Here is a 27686-nt window from a genome sequence, read left to right as displayed (position 1 = left end):
TCAATAATGGAACGATGTCTTGCAAATTCAGAGGTGTGTACATATTCATGACTGCCTGTCCATCAATTCTGCTGATAGTTCTCCAGACAGAAACACCTTTGTGGGCATTTATATTTAAATCTATGTTTCTTTTTCTTACATGCTGTGTTGTCTAAACTAGAGATGGTCACTGACCCCCGTGTTTTGGTTTTGGATTCGGTTTTGGATCTGGATTACCGTCGTGTTTTGGTTTTGGTTTTGCAAAACCGCCATTGCCTGTTTTGGTTTTGGTTTTGTTTGGTTTTGTTTTGCTATTTTTTGAGAAAATCCATGTTTTTGGGCCTAAATTAACCCAATTTAGTGCTCCAACTGTTTTAGAGACAAGTAATCTAATTGTTGAGGTAATAAATCATCCAAAAAAACAGTTTAATTCTTCGTTGGTAGGCCTATTCTACACACAAAACAGATTGTCTTCCTCTCCATCTATGCATATTGGCAATGCAGCCATCGTCTTTGAATGTATATTACACCCTACACTTATAGTTAAATATGTAAAGAAATGGAAAAAGCCAGTTTGGTTTCTCTCTCTCAAGGCCCCCCTCCACTTGTATAAAATACCAAAAAATTCAGCCATTATAGACTGTACAATATTAATTGACATGGAGAAAGCCAGTTTGGTTTCTGTCTCTCAAGGCCCCCCTCCACTTGTATAAAATACCAAAAAATTCAGCCATTATAGACTGTACAATATTAATTGACATGGAGAAAGCCAGTTTGGTTTCTGTCTCTCAAGGCCCCCCTCCACTTGTATAAAATACCAAAAAATTCAGCCATTATAGACTGTACAATATTAATTGACATGGAGAAAGCCAGTTTGGTTTCTGTCTCTCTAGGCCCCCCTCCACTTGTATAAAAAACTAAAAAATTCAGCCATTATAGACTGTACAATATTAACTGACATGGAGAAAGACGGTTTGGGGTCACTCTGTCTATGACACCCTACCCTTAAGGATAAATTGCCCTAACAGCAGCCTTTCAAGATGGTATGTGATATGGAAATGCCACAAGTCCCTTTCCTCTTTGGGGGTAGATTGCACCCTACACTTACATAGAAAGTTTTAAAAAGATGTTATCGGCATCATCTTCAGCTTAATCCTCACCCTCATCAGTGTGTACGTCATCATCACAGACTATCAATTCATCGCCGCTTGAATCCGCCATTAGAGAACAGTCAGTGCTTGGATGTCTTGGATGGTGAAGGCCTTCCTCGTGGAAGATGTAGTTCATTTTTATAAACATCATTTTCTCCACATTTTTGGGAAGTAACCTTCTACGGCGATCACTGACTAAGTTCCCTGCTGTGCTGAACACTCGTTCAGAGTACACACTGGAGGGTGGGCAGCTTAGGTATTGCAAAGCAAGTTTGTACATGGGTTTCCAAATGGCCTGCTTTTCTTCCCAGTAAGGAAAGGGACTGTCTGACATTTCCATATCAACTACCTCTTGAAAGTAATCCTCCACCATCCTTTGCATGTTTATACTCATATTGGATGGAGTTATGGGCAAAGTGACACATTTTTTTGAAAAATCCTTCAAACCAGCCCAGATGTTAAATTGTTCTCGTCTGCCCCCTGTGTCTTCCCTGCTTCTTTTTTGGAAATTTAATTTTTTACGAGCAACAGCTTGAGAAAGTGAAGGAGGACACGTCGTCAAGCCGAGGCCCAGTTCAGCGGCCAACTTGCTGAGCAATAGCTCCTTGCAAAAGTTCACATCTCGCTCATTTACAAGTAAAGACTCAATGTAGGTTTTAAACCTTGGATCAAGCACAGTGGCCAAAACGTACTGATCCGAGTTCAAGATCTTAATAACTCGAGGATCATTGTGAAGCGAATTAAGTACTTGATCGACAAGGCCAACATACTTTGCTGAATTGCTTGCTTTCAGCTCCTCCTTCATTTTCTCAAGCTGCTTTTCCAATAGTCTAATTAAAGGAATGACTTGGCTCAAACTAGCAGAGTCAGCACTGACCTCACATGTCACAACTTCAAATGGTTTCAGCACCTTGCACAGCACTGAAAGGATTCCCCACTGTGCAAGAGTGAAATACATCCCCCCTCCTTTCCCAATGTCATGACTTGTGCAATATGCTTGGATGGCTTTGCGCTGTTCCTCCATCCTCTGAAGCATGTACAGGGTGGAATTCCACTGAGTTACCACCTCTTGCTTAAGTTGGTGGCAGGGCAAGTTAAACTGCTCTTGGAGCTGCTGTAATCTCCTACATGCTGTGGCTGAATGCCTGAAATGGCCTGAAATTTTACGGGCCACCGAAAGCATCTCCTGCACCTCACGGTTATTTCGTAGGAAGCTCTGCACCACCAAGTTGATGGTGTGAGCAAAACAGGGAATATGTTGGAAATCACCCAGCTGTAATGCTCGCACTATATTGTTGGCGTTATCTAAAATGACATACCCTGGGGAGAGTCCGAGTGGTATAAGCCATGCATCAATCACATCTCTCAGTTTGCGTAACAAATTGTCAGCCGTATGCCTGTTAGTGAAGCCGGTGATACAAAGAGTGGCCTGCCTGTGACAAATGTTACGTAGTGGTGTACATGCTGCTGCTGTTCCTGCTGGTGAAGGTGAATGACCAACCCAGTGGGCTGTCACAGTCATATAGTCTTTGGTTTGGCCACTTCCACTTGTCCACATATCTGTGGTTAAGTGAACAGTGGGCAGAATGGCATTTTTCAGCGCAATCTCTACATTTTTACACACTTTTTGGTATAGTTGTGGAATAGCTTTACGGGAGAAATGGTGTCGCGATGGAATTCTGTAACGCGGACACAAAACCTCAATTAACTGTGAAAAACCAGCTGCGTTTATTGTGGAGATTGGACGCAGATCTAACACTAACATTGCAGCCATGGCGTCTGTGATTCGCTTGGCGACTGGGTGACTGCTGTCATATTTGCTTCCCTTAGCAAATGATTGTTTCACAGTTAATTGCTGAAATGTAGGACTGCTCATTTTATTCACCTGCCTCTGGGATGACGATTCACCCCCAGCAGCAGCAACAGCAGCAGCAGGACTAACGCTTTCTTCAGAGGAATCAATATTAGTGCCGGAGTCATCCAGCCTTAAGTGGGATGCCGGGCTAACTCCGAGCGCTACTGAGGATATTGATGAGGATGGTGTGGTGGGTGTATTTTGTAGCCGTCGGTATGTCGGTGAGCGGAGGGTCTTAGCTGATGAGGGAGTGCTTGTATTCTTTTGGGAAGAACTTTCAGCTTTTCCCAACACTTTGCCATGAACTCTCGTTAAATGGCGTAACATAGACGAGGTTCCAAGATGGTTAAGGTCCCTCCCTCGACTGACTGTGGCTTCACATACACTACAAATGGCTATACAATTGTTGTCTGGATTTGGGTAGAAATAATTCCACACATAAGAAGTGGATTTTTTTGTTTTATGCCCAGGCATGACAATGGCCTTTTTCTTGTCACGTGCCAGAACTGCTGCCACTGGTGCAGGACTTACACAAACAACCTCATCCTCATCAACATCATCATTAGCGCCCTCGTCGCCTACACAAATCTCCCCCTCATCCTCTTCTAATTTCAAAGTGGCATCCTCAATTTGGGTATCACCGGCTACACTCAGGCTATTAAGGCACACATCAGCAGAATGCTCACGATTAGACATCCCACTGTTGGATGGACTCTCCACAGGGATTGTTGTCATTTGTGAATCAGAGCAAATATTCTCCTGTAATGCCTCACTGTTATCTTGCAGCTCGGCTTTGACGCGTAACAGTAGTTGTGCACCAATTGTAGGCTGGGTAACTTTTTGGGATCTGCCACTAATAGCCAAAGGTGAAGGCCTCATTCTCTCTTTGCCACTGCGTGTGTAGAATGGCATGCTTGCAATTTTTTTTTTATCGTCACTTAACTTTTGCTCAGTTACACTTCTTTTTCGCTTCAATACAGTAAATTTGTTTTTGGTTTTTGTTTTTTGCACTAATTTGAAAACACTCTGTTGTTTGACATCGCCTTGGCCAGATGACGTACTGGGAACACTAACATCAGGACTGGTGACAGAACCTGGTTGCTCATTTAGATCATATGTGGACTGCTTTGAATCCATTCTGAGCGCAAACCACTGGGGAGTGCTAAAAATTATTTAGTAGATTCTGCTGACAGTTATGACTTTTGACAGCCAGAAATATTAATGCACAATTAGGGAGGACACCCCAAAAGCACTGAGGAGTGCTAAAAATTATTTAGTAGATACTGCTGACAGATATGACTTTTGACAGCCAGAAATATTAATGCACAATTAGGGAGGACACCCCAAAAGCGCTGGGGAGTGCCAAATATGAAGAATAAATAATAAACCTCTATCCTCCTCTCTGCACTAGCGATTTTGGTTAGAGCAATTGCAAGAACAATATTGTATTCTCTGTCCCTGCTCTAATTAGCCTATGACTACACCCTGCTCTCTCCCTCTATCAAATGGCGATGGATTGCTGTGGAGGCGTGTATTTATAAAGTTGAAGTATCGCGAGAACCGAGTCCCGAGATCCGACAACGTCACAATGACGTTCGGCCTCGATTTGGATTCGGAATGGGCGGGAGAGTACCGAGCTGCTCAGCTCGGTACTCGGATACCCAAAGTTCGGGTGGGTTCGGTTCTCGGAGAACCGGACCCGCCCATCTCTAGTCTAAACAGGCAGAGTAAGCACATGGAAATACAGGGATCTTTTCAGAGAGATCAATAATAAACATTCTTTACATGTTCTATATGTCATTTATTTGTTCCTGTATCCAAGTGTATACAACATGAATTGTAAACACATGTACAAATACATATTCTCAATAAAGTCTTATTTACTTACTTGTGTGCTATGTGTACATTATAGAAGTCATACTTACCGACTTTTTAAATAAGCTGTCAGGGATGTTGTCCGTCGAGGGGGCGTGGTCAAGTTTAGCCCCGTCCCCTCTCACTTCATCAAGAAATAGCTGGATCTGGGAGGTTTGCCTGCTTTCTCGGGAGTCCGGGAGAACTCCCAAAAATTCGGGAGTCTCCCGAACATTCCGGGAGATTGGGTAACTATGTTATAAGTTGTTTCATATACCTCTATGTATAGTTAATTTGCCTGTGCTACAGGCTCATAATAAATATATATATCTATATTAATAAATTATATAAACTATTATGACCAGTATAAAATATATGGACAAGTCCAAAGGTGCAGTACACCTGTGTAGAACCTGCATCTGTACAAAAGCATATGTCAACTGTGTAGGCCTCCATTTCAAGCTTATCAAGAAATTCCACCAAATAAACCAGAATTTTCCTTTCAAAAGCTTTTATTTTCCAACACAGACTGTATTTTTCTAAACAGTCTTTCAAACTTCCCAATACAGCATTCAATGATTGATACATAACATATATGAATTGCTCACAATAAGTCTCCATAATAAAAGCTATACAGCACCCAAAATTATTTGTTAACTCAATAAAATCTAAAAAAAGACATACCTAATAAATATATATATCCATTTCAAAGACATATGCTGTACAAAGGGTACAGCATGGATACTCTACTGTGGTTCTATACGAGAGAGAATCAAACCCATGACCCCAGTGCTGTGAGGCAGGAACGCTAACCACTAAGCCACCGTGCTGCCCTGATATATATCATTACACTAGTGGAGTGGTGCAGCGCTAAACTTATTACCGTTAATACGGTAATTTTAACCCTGCTTTCTGCTCGCAGATCTAGCAAAAAGCCAGCGATGAAATGACCGTATAAACGGTAATTACGTGCACTATTACCGTAATATCAGTAATAGTGTGCAGGTTGGGTTACTTTCGCCACTAACACAGCCAAATGAATTCCCCCCTGAGTTAATGGTATATATGATTTTACTATTTATTGAAGGTTATAGTTAATTTAACAATCACTGAATGGTATATGATTTTTCAATGATTAAACTGTATTTGGAGCTGGCTAGAAACTTCCAGTTGTATTTTTTTCAAACATGATATAAATCAAAATGTATTTTTTTTTTTTTTTTTTTTTTTGAGTTGAAAGATTTTCTTTCACATCATTAATTTTCCCCTCAATGTGTTCAGATATTCTTGCAGCTTTGACATCTTTCTGGCCACACCTGTTGCATCACTGGAAGCCAGAAAACTATTGGTGTTTGACCCCTCCTCTCTCCTTCTGTACCTTTGTTTGAAATGAAGATGGTAAATGAAGAATGGATCTGAAATGTTGTTTATTTTAATGATTAAACAGGACACAACTCTTTAACACTATCCTGGGGGTAAATGTATCAAGCTGCAATTTTTTGGAAAATCGCTAGAGATTACTGCCAATTACTGGCAATTTTATGTGCATAAGCACAAGTGCATGCTGCCATTTGTAGTGCCACAACTATGTACTTTAAATTTTGCCCCCCATCTGGATATATTACATGTTCAACAGAAAAATATAATTATTTCCCCACTGGTAAAAAAATAGTAAGTCACTATAATATAATAATGAAAATTCCTTTACATACAATCATTAATGAAATTTGGCCCACTAATTTATTCATAAAATAATTTGACCAATGTAATATAATTAATAATAATTTTTGCCCCTCAAAACAAGAAATCATGATTACCCTCATACAGTGGCAGATCCAGGGGGGCGATCGGGGCAATCGCCCTCCCTAGGGGGCTTGCTGCCGGCGACGCAGTGACAATGTGCTGCCCGGCTGCTCTGATTGTGTTTTAAACACAATCACAGCAGCCAGGCAGCACATTGTCACTGCCGAATGGACCTGCACATAGTGTGCAGCCACCGGCAGCCTTAGATGGCAGAAAGGGCGTGGAGCCTAAATCCCCCCCCCCTCCTAAATCAAGCGGGGTAGAAATTTTTTCTAGATCCGCCCCTGCCCTCATAATTACAACTTGTATTGTGTCTCCTGTTATATGTTAATGGCCAGCAGTGGAAAGCTGATGTGTTTGCTAATCTCACCTATCCAAAGCAGTGTGTGGAATCAATAGATTTTCACTGCAATCTTGGGCGAGTTTGCAAAATCACAGCTATATACATATTATGACTTGTATTATTAAAGTGGCTAAAAGTTGGGACAGCAATTTGTAGCATGGCGATTTTGGTAAAATCCCTTTACTGGCGATTTACTATCAAATCACACTTTACTATCAAATCATACATCGGTGAGTTTAAAATCGCCCAAGAAAATCCCTGAAAAACTCAAATCGCAGCTTAATAATACATTTACCCCCTGGACTACTATGATTCGCTTACCTTGGGCGCTGCTGGAAATCACTCTGTGCTGATGTCCCTCCTGGATTTTTCCAGGTATGCTGCCGTGATGGTCCATACCAAGTGAAATATTCACATGTCCAAATTACCTTTTTTTTTTTTTTTTTTTTCGAAATTTAATGATTTTTTTTGTACACCTTCTTTAGGTTCCTCTTTTATTGTCAGAATACCCATGTCTGTGATTTCCTCATTTGTTTTCACATTGGCTATGGCTTATTTTTGTTTTTTCTTAATAATAAACCTTACAAAATTGGATATGAGAATTTTTATTTTTCTTGCAGCCCACAGAATCTTAGACTTTATTTGGCTCAAAAGGAGTTTTGAGTTGGACATGCCTGTAAATCACATTGTTGTTTTTTTTCCTCTGTAAATAGACACTGTTTTACTAATCCTTACTTGTTATTGTTATCATTAATTACAACCACATGAAATTTTAATCACTTTTTTTAATGTTTGTTCGTATTATCTTTAACTTTCCTTGCTCTTCAAATCTGACCATCGCTTCTGTATCTGAGATTTGATTCTTTTTTTTTCTACAAAGTTTTTCTTCTAGCATATTAATCAACTTCTGCATTATTTCCTTTCTTAATTTATTTTTCTGTCATTTTTTTTTTGCTGCAATCGTAGTGTTGGTCCAGCACACTGACCATCATCTCCATTTCCCTTTCAGTAATTGGGTTGGCTCTTTTCACCTCTTCCAATGGCATCCCTTCTTCTATTATTAGATAGTGGAAGCGTTTAAGAACAGCGACTCAGCCACGAAGCGAAAGACCACAAAGTCAGAGCGGGGACAACCACTGCTAAGGCGCATAGTGCTCAAAAGTCGCCAACACTCTGGTGATTCCGAATTTCCACTGGCATTAATGCACGCACAAAAACTGTGCGGTGGGAGCTTAATGGTATGGTTTTCCATGGCCAAGCAGCTGCATGCAAGCCTCAACAACACAACCAATGTCAAGCGTTGGGTGGAGTGGTGTAAAGCACAACAACACTGGACTGTGGAGCAGTGGAAACGTATTCTGTAGAGTGACAAATTACGCTTCTCTGTTTGGCAGTCAAATGGGCGAGTCTGGGTTTGGCGGATGCTGGGAGAACATTTGGACTAGGCCCTTTATCTCCAGTGAAGGGCAATCTTAATGCTTCAGAATACCAAGTCATTTTTGACAATGCTATGCTTACAACTTTGTGGAAAAAGTTTGGGGAAGACCCTTTTCTATTCCAACATGACTGTGCCACAGTGCAGAAAGCAAGAACTACAATGACATGGTTTGATGAGTTTGGTGTGGAAGAACTTGACTAGTCCATACAGAGCCCTGACCTCAACCCCATCGAACACCTTTGGGATGAACTGGAAGGGAGATTGCGAGTTAGGCCTTCTTGTCAAACATCAGTGCCTGATAACATGTCATTCTGCTAGGACACGGCACCCTCATCATTAAAATATTGTAAATACTTCTCCCTATTTAACCTGGCCTTTTTGCTGGCATTTCTCATTTGAGAAAACTCCAGTGGTATCAACCCTACCACTTCCTGTACTTCTATAGTATGCTCAAAAGTAGAAGCTGTGCTGCGCACAATGAGGCTTTTCCGTCTAAGATAGTTGTGTAGTACACAACATGCCATCACCACCTTGTCTATTTTGCCAAGGCAAAGATTAATGACGTATGGAAAATCAGAAATCTGTTACTCAATATATCAAAAACATTCTCCACTACTTGCCTTCCTATTGATGATCAGTAATTGAATACTTCAGGTGCGACTGCTTTATGGAGGTAAGGTTTTTAAAAATTAGCTTGCAGTCCAAACGCTTCCTCAGCCACAAATACAAATTTAAGACCTTGAAGTATATTTACTAAACTGCGGGTTTGATAAAGGGGAGATGTTGCCTATCAGATTCTAGTTATCATTTATTTTTACATTCTACAAAATGACAGCTAGAATTTGATTGGTTGCTATAGGCAACCTCTCCACTTTTTCAAAACGACAGTTTAGTAAATATTCCCCCTTGACATAGTAGAGCGTCTGTTTCAAAGCCCACCATCTGACACTGACATTTTTTCCAATGTCCACGAAGATGAATTCATATTTTGCATCCACTATGGCTATTAGGATAATACTGAAGAATCCCTTGTAATTGTAGATATATGAAACACTTTTAGAGGGTGGCAAAAGTCTTACATTCCACAATTTGAAAAATTCTTCTGTGATAACTTGCCATTCCTCAACCGTTGATTGGAATAGAAAAGAATGATTGTTGTAATGTTAAAGAAATACACGCATTTATTTTTATCATACTATTTGCATTTGTATTCATTTTGGAGGGTTCTGGTGATGTGTTGGGGGATCCGTTGGAGATGTCGACTCCTGCCCAGTAGGGTGCAAAATCCATCCGGGAACAAAGGCATCAACCTGGCAAGAGGTGAAAGAAAAGGCCAAAGGAGGTGGAACGCACAAGGTCATGAATCACAGTATACTCGACTCTGCAAACATGCAGATGAAAATATAGGAAGATGAGTGTGATCTGCTGGGTGCTACAATAGCCCAAAAACCTCAAATGTTTGGATGGTGACAACTGGGCAGAGGCAGAACAATAAATTTATGGAGATGCTTTATAGGCCCCACAGCGGGGAAATCACACAATACACTAAGGTAACAGAGTCCCGTCCGTCCCCCATAGACATTTTAGAGGTTTTAAATATAGATGAAAAAATGTTGTATCCAAGTTTTGTTTTTTTTTATAGGTATTAGTTTATATATGTTTTTAATATGTTCATAAGTTAAGGTTCAATTTTAATAAAATAAAAAAAAAATTGTTTAAAAACAGAGAATTTCTTTCACCAACCTTCATATATTGTCCCTGAAGAACTTGTACGATAGCCTCAGGTAAGATCAGCTGTGCTATACTTGAGATCAGCCAGTATCCTTCCAGTGGCCAAAAATCAGAGGGTAGCAACCAGTCTTTACTGCAGAAATGGCTCTCCTTAAATGGGCGTCCTTTTTTCTATGAGTGGGGTGACAAGTTGAAGCAGCTCCTGAAATATAGGACCATTCATCCCCAGGAAATTCCTTGGGGCAGATTCAATTCCACGTGTCGTTCTTTAGAATACCACAAGCCGCACATTATTACCGTTACTACGGTAATCTCAAAGTTGATTTTTGCTCACAGAGCTGCAAGCAAGAATCTGCTGAGAAATTACCGAAGTAACGGTAATACAACGCAGGGAATTGAATCTGCCCTATGAAGTCATAATGGACTCTTCTTAGCAACCGCTCCTTGGTCCAACAACTGCGATTCTTTATCTACGGATAATTGTCAGCAGCGCTGTCACCATGGCGAAAACCATGAGATTTATTTTACAGACTCATTATATAAACAAAAAAAAATCTTACTTTGTGTATAATAGTGAAGGGAGTTATCGGAACATACACTATACACAAAGCAAAACAAAGCTATGAATGGCCATTATGCTATTTCCTCTTCTTGGATGTTTGTGTGTGCTGAGGTTCAGCCTATTAATTAAAATAGGTTTGCATATTGTTGCAGGGACAGCAGATATCTGTAGAACATGTATGGAGTCACAATCATTTGAGCAGATAGTTTTGAGAGATGAAAATCACAGCTCTGACGGTATCGTGTAGATGTGTACACATGAATAAGCATGCTCATCAGGACTTTCAGTCACTGGTAAAATCATTATAGAACTCACATCTGAAGTAATTTTCTGTAATGTGTACCCAGCTTTGGGGCCATATATATTTGAACACTTACACAATTTGTTATATATTTTAGCTGTTTACCAAGACATATTCATGTTACAGATATATAATGATTACGGGCCTAAAGTGCAGACTAACATCCAAACTGAAGCAAGAGTTTAGGAATTACAGCTGTTTAATATTTAGCCCTCTCTTTTTCAATGGACCAAAAGTAATTGGGACTATTGACTCAAAAGCTGTTTCATTAACAGGTGTGGGCTATCCCTATGTTATTTCTTTACCAATTAAGCAGGCAAAGTCTGGATTTGATTCCAAGGGGTAAATGTATCATCTTGTGATTTATGCAAGTCGCCGGAAATAGGCAAGTTTGCAGTAAAAATTTAAAGTACTGATGGATTGTAAAGGTAAACTTGCCTTTACAAACCATTGCCGCTTTAAATTTTTACTGCAAAGTCGCCAATTCCCAGCGGCTTGCATAAAACACAAGATGATACATTTACCCCCAAGTGTGGCATTTTCATTTGGAAGCTGTTGCTGTGAACCCACAACATGAGGTCAAAGGAGCTCTCAATGCAAGTGAAACAGGCTATCCTTAGGCTGCAAAAACAAAAAATCCATTAGAGAGATAACGGGAACCTTAAGAGTGGCCAAATCAACAGTTTGGTACATTCTGAGAGAAAAAAAATTGCAATGGTGTGCATGGCAACACAAAAAGGCCAGTACATCCACAGAAGAAACAGTGGTGGATGATTGCAGGATCCTTTCCATGGTAAAGAAAAACCCCATTCACAACATCTGGCCAAGTGAAGAACACTCTCCAGGAGGTAGGCATATTATTTTCCAAGTCTAACAGAAAGAGGATACTTCACCAGAGCAAATACAGAGGGATGACCACAAGGTGCAAACCATTTATAATGCTCAAGAATAGAAAGGCCACATTAACAGCCTTTATAGGCTAAGTTAATGTGGATTCTACAAAATCCAGCCCAGTTCTAGAACAGCATTCTTTGGACATATGAAACTAAGATCAAACTGTACCAGAATGATGGGGTGGGGGAAATATGGAGAAGACCTGGAATGGCTCATGATCCGAAGCATACCACATCATCTGTAAAACACAGGGGAGGCAGTGTCACAGTATGGGCATACATGGCTTGCAATGGCACTGGGCAAGTAGTGTTTATTGATTATGTGACAGAAAACAGAAGCAGTCCAATAAATTCTGAAGTGTATAGGATATACGGTCTGCTCAGATTCAGCAAAGTTGATTGGACGCGCTTCACAGTACATATGGAAAATGACAAAACATACCACGAAAGGCGTTCTTCAAATTAAACAAGTGGAATATTCTCCAATGGCAGAGTCACTCACCAGATCTCAACCCTATCTAGCATACTATTCACTTGCCGAAGACAAAACTAAAGGAATAAAGACTCACGAACAAACAACTGACGACAACTGCTGTTAATACTTGGCAAAGTATGACAAAGGTGGAAGCCCAGCATTTGCTGATGACATGGTTTCAGACCTAAGACAGTCATTGTCTGCAAAAGATTACAAATTAACATTTTATTAATGCTTAAGGTAATTTGTCCAATTACATTTGAGCGCATTTGAGCCCCTGGGACAGGGGACTGTGTATAAAACGGTCTGCAGTTCCTAAACGTTTCATATAATATTTTTGTTCAACCTCTTGAATTAAAGCTGAAAGTCAATTACATCTTCATTGTTTAATTTGAAATCCATTGTGGTGGCGTACAGAGCAAAAATTATGAAAATTGTTACTGTCCAAATTTTTATGGACTTACACACACATACGAGATATATATATATATATATATATATATATATATATATATATATATATATATATATAAACACTGTACATGTAAGTATATGTATATACTCTATATATACACACACAAATGTTGTATCCCTTTTCTTGCAAAATGAACTATAGGGTTATGTAGACGTGGGGGTATATTTACTAAACTGCGGGTTTGAAAAAGTGGAGGAGTTGCCTATAGCAACCAATCAGATTCTAGTTAGCATTCATATAGTACATTCTGCAAAATGACAACTAGAATCTGATTGGCTGCTATAGGCAACATCTCCACTTTTTCAAACCCGCAGTTGAGTAAATATTATGTTTCTTTTACACCATAAGGCACCCCCCTCCCTTTCTTTCATAGTTGTGCCAGCTAGGATGATAAGGAAAACAACTTATAACTTCTAAAATTACTTAAAGGAGCAAATGTACACTCTCTTATCAGGGCTATCAAAGCTACCCGGCCCCCGAACAGTTGCTTCTTGTCCAACCCAAGCACTGTGCACAGCTTTGTAATAGCCAATGCTGTATGCGCAGCATAGGGAGTGGGGGGTTTGAAGAATTAAAACCCCCTAGCCGGCATATGCAGCTTAGGCAGTCTAGGTGGTGTGACCGCACATACCACTAGAAAGCTATTGGTCTGCCAGAAGCCCTATCACCCATCCCTTCTTTTGGTGCTGATTGATTACTGCACATTTCAATGAGTAAAGTTAAACACAAAAGAAACATTTTGTATTTAAATTTTCAGATTGCAAACTATACACTGTGGATAGATACAATATAACTTTCAGTTTACAAATAACCCAAAAAATATACTGGATAGCTATTTTCTAATATTGAATAATTGATATGGTAATTTGTAAAAATATTTTTTGAAAAATTAACAGTATATGTATAGTACATTAAGCCAATAATTACAGCAGTATTAAGAGTAAGAAATTATTGGCATGCCAAAGTTGCTTGCAATAAATAATTACAGCCAGAAGATCATTTCATCTTCTTAATATCTAATCATAAATTAAATATCCAGAAATGTGCACTCTTAGCTAATAAACAGTAAAATAGAATGTTCTGTAAAATATAATTAATTCTTGCAAATAAACTTACAGTTTGACAAATAACTGCCTAAATACACACAACTTGTCTTACTAATTAATGATACAATTACCAAGCCTATCTTTGTGGCACTGGTGTTCAATTTAAAATATATATTTTAAAACAGAAATCATAACCTTTTAAGCGTGTTGATTCTTATAAGGAAAATTGGTCATATTTATTTTGTTCTGCTACAATCACAAGAAAGAAAATATAATAATATAAAATACACTTTGCTAAGGCCATTGACAAAATGACGTCCAGCTCATCATCATATTTATAACTGGACTCGACTTTCTACGCAAATAATTTAGTTTATTCACCCAACATGACAACTACATATGTCACCATGGGGGTATCATCCTCAGTCCATAGTAAACAACGCCACGTCTCTCGAAAATTCAAATAACAGTGAATGATATTAACCTCCTGCTAACTCTTTAGTAAGAACATGCAGTTACCTGCAACCCCTCTGAATCTGCCTCTTCCATGCTGCTTTTCCTAACTGACTCGTAGACATACACCGGCCCACAATGTGAGCCGTTACCTCCAGTCCAGTGCTGCTCAAGCTGCCTCTCTCAATCTGCAGAGCAACGAATATCACTATGGAAACCGTGATAGACTTCCGCTAACCAGGAACGCTGTAATTGTTAATTCAACTACTCACTTCCGCCCTCATTTGTGATGTTCTTCCGCCCTTACAGCACAAAGTTCTTTAACGTAAAACAAATTATCATAATTACATTCAGAATTTTGTACATAATGGCACATTGACGGTTGGCACGCATCTATTAGCTAAATAAGAGTTTCTCAATTTGTGAACAGTGTGAAAATACATGTTTACCAAATGTCCCCTAAAGTGTGCTATTTTTTCTATTGACTACCCTTAGTCATACTTGCCAACTTTTCCTTGTAGGTTTGAGGGAGATCCCTGGGGAGGTGGGCGTGTGAGGGTGGGGCTTGACGAATCGCATTATGTTGGCCATGCCCCCTTAACAGTTGTCACAATTTTGGCCAATGACAACAGGGGGCTGGGCAAAGATGGTGCAATATTTGCATCTTTAAGTCCCGTCACCGCCACTTACCTATTGCAGAGGCGAGAACCAGGAGGTTTCCGAGACTTTCCGGGAGTAGGAAACTATACGTTAAAGAAAGGCAGCTAATGAATCTCTAGAGACTGAAGTGTCTTTTACATTTCTGTCTCCATTACTGAAGTCATGTTGTCTTACCTTTCAGTCTTTGATTAAATCTTGGTCTCCATGAAAATGACCACCTCCATAGGCATCAATACATGGACATAGGACACAATTTCTGAACTGTGTCATCATGCCACAGATGGCGAAGCCAACCACGTCTTGTACTGGCTCAGCATCAGGGAGCATGCCAGAGTCTTCAGGGAGTGAGGGAGATCACCCCTATTTCAGGGAGTCTCCCTGACATTCAGGGAGAGTTGGCAAGTATGCCCTTAGTGTGTACATGTATTCAAAGTACCCCTAAATTGGGTGCAGTTAATCAAAGCCACTGGTTATGCATGTGTGAAGAGTACACTAAGGAAAAGAATACTTCTTACCTGCTTGGTGACAGGTCATGCTTGGCTACACTCCGGGAATGTCCGAGAGGCTCACGAAATCTGGCTAGGTCTTCCGGAAGAGCAGGCACTTCTCATGCAATTGTCCCATAATTTTATAAAAAATGATTCAATTTGCCATTGCCGCTGCACGGCGACTGTGGAAGTTCGTCCGGGGAACTTAGGCCATTTCAGTTCTGTCCCTTAAACTTCACTGTGGCCTCTTCAGTATAGCACTCATTAATCAGGCCCTCATTAAAGGTAGTGTTGAATCTAAATCAGATTGTTCACCTGTAAGTGTCAGTTTATGAGCTCATCAGCTGGAGAGAATTAAATACACTGCATGTTTTGTGTGTACAATTAGCTCTGCTTTATTAGTTACAAGTCCATATCTATATAGGACAAAATCACGTATTCCCCAGGGGGAGTTGTTTTATCTTCTTCTGCTATATCCAAGGTCATGGCTGGGCATAGTTTCTTGCAAACAATGAATTACTATTACAAGCTAGTTGTATCTAATCTGTCTTTAAGCTATAAGAGGTAAAAATGGCTATAAGGCAACAAGATTGCGTCAGCTTAGCAAAATCACATTTCTCATTTCCCATCTTTTTATTCATTATTTGCCCTAACACTACCTATCAGAGATCACATTCTTGCTGTCGCTTTTAATGGGTACTTATACACATACACCCTTCTAACAGAACATATGAATAGGCAGTGTCGAACTGGGGCATGAAGAGCCCACCAGGGGAATGCAGTGATAGGGGCCCACTACGATGGGGTGTGGCCAACTGTAAGAGTGGGTGTGGCCAGTCAAGGGGGTGTGATCAGCCCAAGGAGGACAACTTATAGCACTATAGTGTGGTCCTTAAAGAACAAAGTGGACATTGCAAATTAGACGAGTTTCACATATATCATGTACACAAAGCTATAGACAAATTATGTATCAATCAATAAATAACCTTTATTTATAGTAATAATCACTGTATGAATACAAAAATATAAATTAGAACTAGAAAATTAGAAAATTAAAACAAACAACTATTTAGTGTAACACTGAGAACATCTGACACAACAACGCAAAAAAATATAAATAACATTTCTTAATATTCCAACACTACACAGTAGTGATTTTCAAATCACTTAACGTAAACATGTTTATAATCTGCTTATCACAGGCAGTGCAAAATACACGTATATATAACCTCCTTCATTTTTTGGAGTGGTATTGTTAAAGTTTAAGACTTAAAATGTTAACACAACAACTATTTAGTGTAACACTGAGAATATCTGACACAACAACGCAAAAAAATATAAATAACATTCCTTAATATTCCAACACCACACAGTAGTGATTTTCAAATCACTTAATGTAAACATGTTTATAATCTGCTTATCACAGACAGTGCAAAATACCCGCATATATTACCTCCTTCATTTTTTGGATTGGTATTGAAGAAGCATTATCGTTAACAGCAATTAAGCTGTTACAGAAGCAATCTTTGTAGAAGAGAAGATGAATGTGCAAATGTATCAATTATATCATCAAATATGAAATTTCCACCAATATCCCTTTCTATATTAAGAAGCAGAAATGATTCTAACAATTCTTGGCCAATCATTGATCTCAATCTATTTTTTACAATTTTAAGCTTTGAAAAAACTCTTTCTCAAGATACCTGAGTACAAGCTAATGTAAGAAGAGTTTTGTACTCAGCAAACAGATTGGTATATGCAGCAGAGTGTAAATTGTGATCATATAGGAGCCGGTAGCAGCAGATCAGGCAGTTTTCACAGGCTTTCATTTTTATATGACTGGACATTGTTTCTTCAACGTTTGTTTCTTCTACACTAACACTTGTGCTGGGAAGAGAATATGGCTTTTTAAGCACAGAATAATTCTGCACAAAATTTAGAAGCTCTGCTTTAAGCTTGACAATGTCTACCTCAGCCTAATCTGCAACAGTTCTCAGAGCCTCTGTTGGTATCTCACACTGATCCTTCATCATTTGGTTAAACTGCCTTGGGTCAAAGTAGGTTAAATTCTGAATGAGGCTTTCATTTTTTGAAAACCTTCTATCAATACTCTCTACTACTTGCTCAAGTACAACATAGTATGTCTGTACTTTGAAAGCTTCTACAGAGTCTTCAATTGGCTCATCCTGAACTAACTCACCAGGCATCTTTTTTTTCCTTGCTGTTCTTTTTTCGGGTAGACCTTTTTGTACTTCAGCAGTTACAGAATGCTCTTCAAGTGAATTCACAACTTTGTCAATAAATGAATTCACTAATTATGAGAGAGGCCATTTAGCCGAAGGAGTTTAAAATCATGTGTTGTGAAGCTGATAATGTTACTCACCACTGGGGGTTAAGTCTGTGTTGGAATCAGCCAATAGGGTGGAGGTGGGAGTGTCATGGAAAGAATATATCAAGCAGTGGTTGAAGGAGAGAGCTTCCTGTTTCCTGGATCCGGATACCCACCCACCCGCCCTGGTTTTAAAGTTATATGTGATATTCTCCTCGTCACGAGGAGCGAGGTTTTTTAATGGCAGGAGAGCATGGCAGTCATATGGTTGTTAAACATATGGTACTTAAGTGTTGGCGATATAGCCTTGGTTCCCTCAACATTATTAGACTCGTTGATACTCTAGTAAGGAGTATCAGGTTTTGCCTAGAAGGGGCTTGACCAGTTTGAGTTCAGAGGGTATTGAGTTAATTTATAGTGTATAGTACCTGGGTTGGTGGAAAGGAGGCGATCTTCCACCGTATTGGTTTATGTTGGTTTTAGCTAGCTGCCCTGCTCTTCGCCACCTTTATAAAGAAAAAGGTCCAAATTGTTGATAGCATTTTTGATAGATAAAATAAAATAAAATAATACAAATAAATAATAATTTAAAAAATAATAATAATGAAAATAAAAGGACCTTTTTTATTCCAAACTTAAGTCGGTCTCCGTGTCTTTATTTTATGGTTTGTAAGTATGGGGAGTTTAACGAAAAGGGGTGTGCATCAGAAGGGTAATCAACACTTTGCATTTTATTCAATTACTTTTGAAAATGAAGGTCTAAGCTTCTGAAGCAGACCCTTGGCAATATCAACTATTCGCCATGCCTGTAATATGTCCAAGCCAGCAGTCTGCAGATAATCAGAAACTGGAGTTACAATTTCAAAGATATGCATGAACATAAATGATACAAGTAGTGTTTCGTATCTTGTCCAGCCATGGAGTAAGTACTTTGCCTCACTAATGATTTTACTGTCAAACTGTGGTGACACTGAAATATACTCCAGGCAAGAAAGCAAGGCGCTGTACAATTCATTGGATTGTTCAGAAAATGATCCAAAAATTGTACTTAATGCCCTTGGTTTGCTCCACCAGCGTGTATCACCAATTTTCTTTAGTCATGACAGTTTTTCCTGCCCTTGATGCTGTTTGGAGACATGTTCTGCCCACACAGATGATCTCTTGTAAGACTCTGAAAAAAAAACATGCTGTTTTCTCTAAAAGCCCAAATAAAGACTTTACTGGAGTAACACACTGTGTGATATCTACAATGACCAAATTGAGAATATGAGCATAACACCAAGTGTTCACTGAATTACAGGACTCTTTTCTTATGTAGGCCTGTACTCCACTGTAGTGCCCACTCATGTTTGCAGCACCATCAAAAGAGCAACCAATAATGTTACTTATGCTCAGAGAGAACATTTCAAGTCGCTCCTTCAGAACGGAAAACAGAGCTTCCCCAGTAGTGCTTCTGACATCAACAAGACTGAAGAGTCTTTCAAAAACCATGCTGTCTTTGGTATACCCTAAAATGATGCTACATTGTTCCACAACACCAATATCCTGTGTACTGTCCATTTCTACACTAAATTTCACAGCATCTTTCACCTCCTGGCTTATTTTCTGTTTTACCATATTTCCCATTAAAAAGCTTGTTAACAGTTGTTTTGCTTAAAAATGTCACCATTCCACCCCTTACTTTACTCTTTTGATGGCGTCTTTTCCTGGCCTCACTTTTTGCTACTGCTTGCTCTATGTGTTTTTGCAGTACACCATCATATTTACTCAGAAGCAGAACTAATTCAAGAAAGTTACCGTGGTTGAGGTCACTATTGAGTAAAGTATGAGCAGCCTCACCCTTCCCTCTGTAAGCAAGCGCTTGCTTTGCAATGTATAGTATGATAGCAATTAGGCGACTGATTACCATGCGATTGTGCTGCACTTCTTCTCTATGTTTGTTTGCTAAATTTACATTGATTAAAGTTTCTATATCACTTTTCCTTTCTGCATGCAAATATGCACTGACAGCTACTTGATGTTGGCTAGATTCTTCATGTTCCCTTACTCTGTCATACACATGTTTATTAACTTGCCATGCAAAAATAAAATTACTTTTACGATTGCTACAAAATACCATACAAGTTGAACAAAATATTTTTTGACTTTCAACACAGTAAGACAGCCATTTTCTCTGAATGGCACTTCCACCGGGTACCGGTCGAAAGTAGACTTTATGAGCTTGAAAAGGCAAAGTATGAGTAGCATCTGAAGGTGGCTGCACAGGGTGAGCTTTCATAAAATGTAATTTTGCTGAAAGACTGCATAATGCTTCTGGTGCAATAAAAACATTCCATTTTTCAGATACAGATGGAATAGGTGAAAACAAGATCTCACTTTCTGCAAAACTGTCCGTATCTTGACCCTGGGTCTCGGTGAGGCCGAGCCCACAAATGTTTTCTCCTGAGCCTTCCGGTTCACTTAATACAACAACGGACGGACCTTCGTCTGCACTAGACACTGATGCTGCAGCATCCTTCTGTACTGTGCCTTCAGAAACATGTTGAAGGCTTAAGTCCTTTGGTTCTACAGTAACACCCTTAGACTTCCATAGCTTTTGTTGGCCTGGTGCATTTCCTGCGTCTCTCAGGCTCTTTTGTGACGCTTGCAATCTCTTTGCTGAGCCACTACTATATTTCTTCATTTTAGGCACTTCCGCTTGCCTTTTGTCTTCTGAAACTGCACTTCTTTTTGAAGACATTTTGTAGTGCCTAGCAATAACAAACAATATTTTTGACATCAGTGATTCCCACTGAAGATTGCTTGATGCCCTGACTGCAGATAGTTCCAACTCTGTTTCCCTCAATCATGCATAACAATTTCTTTATCCTTTATCATGCTGTCCTACAATCTCTTCCTTATAAACAACCTCATATATAATGATGCCAACATGGTAACATAGCACAATTACCAAGATCTCAATATAATTATGCCATCCTATGTAGCTAAGATTAACACATACACAGTATTATAAAGACAAGCCTATCTTACTTCAATATTATCATGCCACCCTAGCAAGACAAAATAAGGGCATGCCACCGCAATATAATCATGCCATCCTACTTCATTACAATCATGCAAGCCTATGTCAACCGTATACATGCCATTCTACTTCGTTATAATCATGCCATGCCCTTCAACATGCCATACCCTCAAAATCTACTAATTATATGCAATGATCACATAATTAGGAACATTATAAAATGCCATAATCATGATATTCCATAAACAAAGCATTTTCATAATGTCATGCAAACTTAGTATACAGTTTCACAGTGTATGGATAAAATGAAATATTTAGAAACATTAAAAAGATTAGTATAGAGAAATGTTTTCCAACCTGTAAATAATCTTCTTTAGCTTGGATTGATCCTGGATTCTCAATGTGGGTGCAGCTCAAATCAAGATTGGTCAGGTTTTTCTCATTATCTTCCAGTTTTCAAATGGGGCCCAGTGTGTTTTCTGTATTATAATACACACGAACATTTTATCACAAATGCTTTTGCCTCAGGGCTCTCCCCATTTCCCTCTTTCTTCCCTCAGGGCCCTCCCCATTTCCCTCTTTCATCATAATATATTATATATATATATATATATTAAGGATGAGCGGGCTCGGATTTCTCTAATCTGAGCACACCCGAACAGTGCGGATCCGACGGGATCCGAGCACTGTTCGGTTATTTCCGGCGCCAAAAAAATTAAACTGAGGCTCTGACGTCTGAGTCTCGCGTCGGATCTTGCGAGACTCGGATTGCATAAATTCCCCGCTCGCGCCCCGGCATCTTCAAGTGGGCTCAGATCATTGAAGAGGGAGGTTATAGGTTTAGTGGTGCTCCGTCCTGTGTCCTGTCACTCTGTCCTGCTTAATATCCAGTGGTTACTTGGTCCTGTGCTCTGTCCTGCTGATCAGTCCAGTGGTTATTTTTTCCAGTGCTCTGTCCTGCTGAGTGCAGTGGTGCTTTTGTCCTGTGCTCTGTCCTGCTGAATCCAGTGGTGCTGTGTCCTGTGCTCTGTCCTGCTGAGTCCAGTGGTGCTGCGTGTGTCCTGTGCTCTGTTCTGCTAAGGGCATTGTCATTTATAAATGATTCAAAAGTTATAAAAAATGTAAAAAAAAATTATAAAAAACTTATACAAAAATAATTTTAAAAAATTATAAAAAAATTATAAAAAAATAATTGAAAAAAAAAAGCTAAAAAAATTAGTTAAAAAATATTAGGTACTGCTATCTCAAAGTCAAACTACGTTCACTGTTGCTGCTGTACCAAAAAATAATAGGTACTGCTATTTACTATTTATTTATTTATATACTGTTCATTATTTCTGTAGTTCCAAAAAATAGGAACTGCCAGTTCTATTAGTGCGGTCATTGTTTGTGTAGTTCCCAAAAAATAGGAACTGCCAGTTCTATTACTACGGTCATTGTTTGTGTAGTTCCAAAAAAATAGGAACTGCCAGTTCTAATACTACGGTCATTGTTTGTGTAGTTCCAAAAAATAGGAACTGCCAGTTCTATTACTACGGTCATTGTTTGTGTAGTTCCAAAAAATAGGAACTGCCAGTTCTATTACTACGTTCATTCTTTCTGTAGTTCCAAAAAATAGGAACTGCCAGTTCTATTACTACATTTATTGTTTCTGTAGTTCCAAAAAAGGGGAAATGCCATTTCTATTACTACATTCTTTGTTTCTGTAGTTCCAAAAAAGGGGAACTGCCATTTCTATTACTACGTTCTTTGTTTCTGTAGTTCCAAAAAAGGGGAACTGCCATTTCTATTACTATGTTCTTTGTTTTTATAGTTCCAAAAAAGAGGAACTGCCATTTCTATTACTACGTTCTTTGTTTCTGTAGTTCCAAAAAAGGTGAACTGCCATTTTTAATACTATGTTCTTTGTTTTTATCTGTGCAGTGGAATTCAGAACTGTTGAGGGTGATATATTTTGGCCCCGGTACCAAATTGGGTACCGGGGCCACTCCACTACGCAGTCCAAATAGATGCGTATCAACTACATTCAGTGTTGGGGCCAAATCCAAAATTAATGAAAATGACCTGTCATCGTTAAAAACAAGAGGTATTGACGCGCTCGAACTACACCCTCTTTATGCTGCAGAGGATGTAGGAGCAGGCAGCTGTGCAGTGGAATTCAGACCAGTTGAGGGTGATATATTGTGGCACCGGGCCCACTCCACTACGCAGTCCAGAAAGCTACCTCGGTGCAACGTTTTGGACTAAAAAGAATAGTGTGAGGTGTTCAGAATAGACTGGAAATTAGTGGAAATGATTGTTATTGAATGTTATTGAGGTTAATAATAGCGTAGGAGTGTAAAAAAACAAAAAAAATGGATTTTAGCGCTTTTTATGCTTTTTTAAAAATAAATCAGAACCCAAAACCCTAAATCAGAACCAAAACCTTTCGTCAGGTGTTTTGGCAAAACAAATCAGAACCCAAAACCTCAAGCTAATCAGAACCCAAAACACAAAACACTAAAAGTGCCCGGTGCACACCCCTAATATATATATATATATATATATATATATATATATATATATATATATATATATATATATATATGCAACCTATATTACATACTTTGATTACAAGGGCCCCCCGTTACCCTCAGCCTAGGGCTTATGTGCTGATTTGTTTTTCACAACCAAAAATAAAAAAGGCTGGCTGGATGGGAGCTCAGTGGGTGATATAAGCATCATATATTACATAATTTGTTTACAAGGGCCCCCCGTTTCCCTCAGCCTAGGGCTTATGTGCTGATTTGTTTTTCACAACCAAAAATAAAAAAAGGCTGGCTGGATGGGAGCTCAGTGGGTGATATAGGCATCATATATTACATCATTTGTTTACAAGGGCCCCCTGTTTCCCTCAGCCTAGGGCTTATAATGGTGATGATGATGATGATGATGATTTGTTTTTCCAACAAAAAATAAAAAAGGCTGGCTGAATGGAAGATCAGTGTGTCATATAGGCATCATATATTACATAGTTTGTTTACAAGGGCCCCCCCCCCGTGTTCCTCAGCCTAGGGCTTATGTGCTGAATTGTTTTTCACAACCAAAAATAAAAAAGGCTGGCTGGATGGGAGCTCAGTGGGTGATATAGGCATCATATATTACATAGTTTGTTTACAAGGTCCCCCCGTTTGGGGGAATTGGGGTGCCAAAGGGTATTTGGGGTGACTGCAGGGTTTGAGTGACATGTGATGTGTTTTTTTTTATTACATGTACTGAACATTAGAGGGCTGCACGTGGGGCTCATGAACGGTATCATCTTGCCTATCACCAGTTTAGAAGATCCAGTGATGCATGGCCTCCTGCTAAGTAATATCATTTAGCTTACACACTGTTATGCAACCAGCCACAACACTTTCTGACCTGTCCCCTTCCTGTACATCTTATCATCCCTTATGATCATATCACAACCCCATCTGAAAAACTTATGCTGCACAAGCATTACTTTAAAATGCTCTATATTGTTCTGTTAGGCTCTGTCATAATCTACATATTTAAGTGGTACCTGAAACCACACCTTTACAAAGTATCCCATCCTGCTATCATCTAGTCTAGTCCAGTTGTTATTGCTCCCTCTGCACATAATCCCCTGATTTTACCTTTACTATATCTTCTAGTGCTATCTGCTCCGTAATTGACAAACATAATCACTGGATCATTTATATCCCCATATGTTCATATATGTCTTGTCAAAAAGTACCTGTAAGACCTGTGACTCTTCAGTGCTCCAGCATGCTGCTTCTCTGGGCGACCGCGGCGATGGACGATTCCTCCTCCCCTGCTGAAGTTAAAAGCACACTACCGCACAGGTACAGAGAGGCTCTCTGCACCTGCGCGGTAGTGTGATTTTTACACTGCCGCCGCAGACGTCCGGGACCTGGGCCCGTCATTGAGGTGCTCCCTGCATGCTCCGCCCCAATGTTGGAGGGGGTGGGGCTTAATTGCGGCCAGGCCTACCGGTTTACAGCCCGGCTGACCGGCAGGCCAGTCCGAGGCTGTGAATAGGGATGGCTAAAACTGGATACATAGAACAACCCATCCCCCACCAATAGCAAGTCCATGATCCCTCTTCTAGCTGATATTAATAGATGGTAAATGAGTCGACAACCGTCTTGCACCCGCTGCATGTCCTGATGTCAGATCTTCACATATATCAGTGAACATGAGAGGCTCTGGGGCCTCTTGTGCTTCCTTTTTGTCTTCTAACTATGGATTTCTTAGGGAAGGAAAAAGGAAAGGGAGGGAGAAAATACACAGTGCGCTCGGCAACTGTTATATGTCACTTATTTCACAATAGAAGGGATTGTCCATTGTGCTGTATATCTTCATAAGGATAAACTTCAGTAACGAGCATGTGGATTCCAAGGAAATGGTTCTTGGTTTCTGCACGGATCAAAACTGGCAGTAGTACTGAGTTCCACAAGGTTCACACTCATTAGATGGGGTGTACAGTACAGCGGTTAAGACAGGTGTGGTAACTTTAATTTTTCTGAAAGAGAAACACTTAGCTTTACTACACTAGTTAATAAGCCACATCATCAGTTTTATTAGTATATATATATATATATATATATATATATATATATAATAATAAGGATTAGTAACAGTCCTTGAAGTACAACATGTATAAAACCTGATACCCATCCTCCTATACCCTTGAACCAATCGGCCAGGTACAGCCACGATAACTATCCTTCTAGATAAGCATCTCCAATGTGCGCCTTTAAAAATGTATATTTCATGTCTTAATTTTTTTGTAAGTGTTCATCAAACATTTTCTCTGGATCATCTGCGTCACTAGTTAAAAAGGTGCAACCCTGGGCTTCAATTTAAATATTTAGGGTCAGGCAGTACCTCCAGACTAAGCTGTCAGGTAGTCCATTATTAACCTATTGTCTTGTGTAAATGTACTAATGTGTTGGGCCACAATACTGACAAATACATTTTTGTTTACAATCATGGGTTGCTCTTTTCTTATTTGGTTGGGTTAAATTTTCATATTAGAATGTTTTTCATTATGTATAATGATCTCTACATTACTATTGGCGTGAGTCTGGTTCTTCCAGACCTAGGTTTCCTTGCCTACAGAAAAGGAACATAACGTGTAATCAATATTCCTCCTGCTAATATCAATGAACACCACTCTCTGGTGTCCCTTGGACCTTTAAAATATGTGTAAAATACATTTTACTCAGACTCCCCTTGTCTGAAGATCTTGCAGTGGGATGCGGGTATTCAGGTGTCATTTCCCTTTACTTCCACTGCCATGGGAGTCGTCAGTAAGACCTGGAAAGGACTCTTATATCTGGGTTTAAGACTCTTCCTGACGTGCTTTTTCACGACCACCCAGTCCCTTGGTTGCGGTTTATTGGTACCTGCAACAAAATTAGGGCCTGGAATGGAAGAGATCACTTAATCATACATATCAGTTAGTTGTTTCTGTAATAAAGCAACATAGTTCAACAAATCACCATGTATATGCTGTAGTTGCTATGGAAAATAACAGCCTGTCATTTGGTGCTAAACCTGTATCTTTCCTAGGAGTGTTTCTTACTGAGTGCAGGGCCATAGGTAAACTTGAGATCCATGGCAGGCCTGTTTCAGCCATTATTTTCTGCATTTTCAATTTCTGAGTACCAATAAGGCGCTCCACACATCCCGAACTTTGGGGTCTGTGAGTGGTGTGAAGGGCAGATATAATTCCCATGTCTTTTAACAGTTCCTGGAATCCTTCCCCCATAAAGTGTGTTCCTCTGTCACTTTCAATGACTTCTGGTACCCCATATCAGCAGATTACCTCACTCGTAATTTTCTTGGCTACTGCTTTAGCATTTGCTTTCCTATACAGCCATACTTCCAGTCAGTGACTAAAGAAGTCGACACAGACTAGCACATTCTCAAAGCCCGAGCATTTGGGAAGTTGTATAAAGTCTATCTGTATCCTCTTATAGGGATACTGTGTCTGGGCTGTGCTTTTCCATGGGACAGACTTACCCGGGTTATTCTGTGCACAGATTAGGCATCCTGCCACTCTCGCCTGCGCTGCTTGGGCAAACCCTGGTGCTATCCATAACCTGTTAGTGAGTGCAACCATAGCATATTTCCCCAGATGCACTTTCCCGTGTGCTATATTGGCCATAATGGGATAAAGTGCTTTTGGCAGACACAAACGCTGACCTTTACACCACTCTCCTTGCACTTATAGTGCTCCATGTTTTGGCCAAGTCTTTTTCTCATTCTCTGTTGCTTGTCTCTGCATAAGTTGGAGTGTGGTTGTTAGGAACTCCTCCAGCCGGCACAACACAACCCGGAGTCTACTCTGCCAGTCAGGTGTTTACTGGAGCCCCTGATGGTGGGGACAGGCTGGGCTGCAGACTGACAGAGGGTCGTGAAGTGTGTACCGGCTGGGGAGAACCCAGGCAAGCGGAGTGGAGTCCAAGCAGAGGTCAAGGGCCAGCAGCAGATAGTAGATCCGATTAACAAGCCGAGGTCAGGGGTCACGAGCAGGCAGGGTGGTCGTTATTCAAGCCAGAGGTCAAGGTCACGAGAAACACAGGCAGGGTCCAAATCCAGGCAAGGGGTCATACACGGGTAGTCAATAGAATTTCCAAGAGACAGGAACAAGGCACAGAGCAGGTCAGCAGACTGGCAAACAGAAGCTATAACCGGCAATGAGTCAGCAGACCTCATTGCCTAAAATACAGCCAACAGCCAATCAGAACCTACCCCTAGACAGAGCACACTTGCAGCCTAATTGCTAGATATTAAAACCACCAATCAGGGCTTAGC

At 39.9% G+C, this 27686-nt stretch overlaps 1 protein-coding gene across 6 annotated transcripts in view; it reads right to left on the bottom strand.

Moving 5' to 3' along the window:
* Nucleotides 1-14587, bottom strand: part of IFT46 (intraflagellar transport 46) — an 89350-nt gene extending 74763 nt beyond the window's left edge. For 4 of the 6 annotated variants that reach the window (XM_075189763.1, XM_075189764.1, XM_075189767.1 and 1 more), the window contains exons 1-2: nt 12080-12142; nt 10167-10325 (exon numbers count right to left, since the gene is read on the bottom strand). In XM_075189763.1, the coding sequence (XP_075045864.1) occupies nt 10167-10325; nt 12080-12139 (219 nt within the window). In that variant the 5' untranslated portion in view covers nt 12140-12142. Of the gene's footprint in view, nt 1-10166; nt 10326-12079; nt 12143-14425 lie in introns of those variants that run through there. The other 2 variants (XM_075189765.1, XM_075189768.1) reach the window with 2 other exon arrangements.
* Nucleotides 14588-27686: the final 13099 nt, after the last annotated feature.

Source organism: Mixophyes fleayi, chromosome 11 (genome assembly GCF_038048845.1).
Source record: "Mixophyes fleayi isolate aMixFle1 chromosome 11, aMixFle1.hap1, whole genome shotgun sequence".
In the NCBI taxonomy this organism is placed as follows: domain Eukaryota; kingdom Metazoa; phylum Chordata; class Amphibia; order Anura; family Limnodynastidae; genus Mixophyes; species Mixophyes fleayi.
This window is presented reverse-complemented; position numbering and strand designations above follow the sequence as displayed.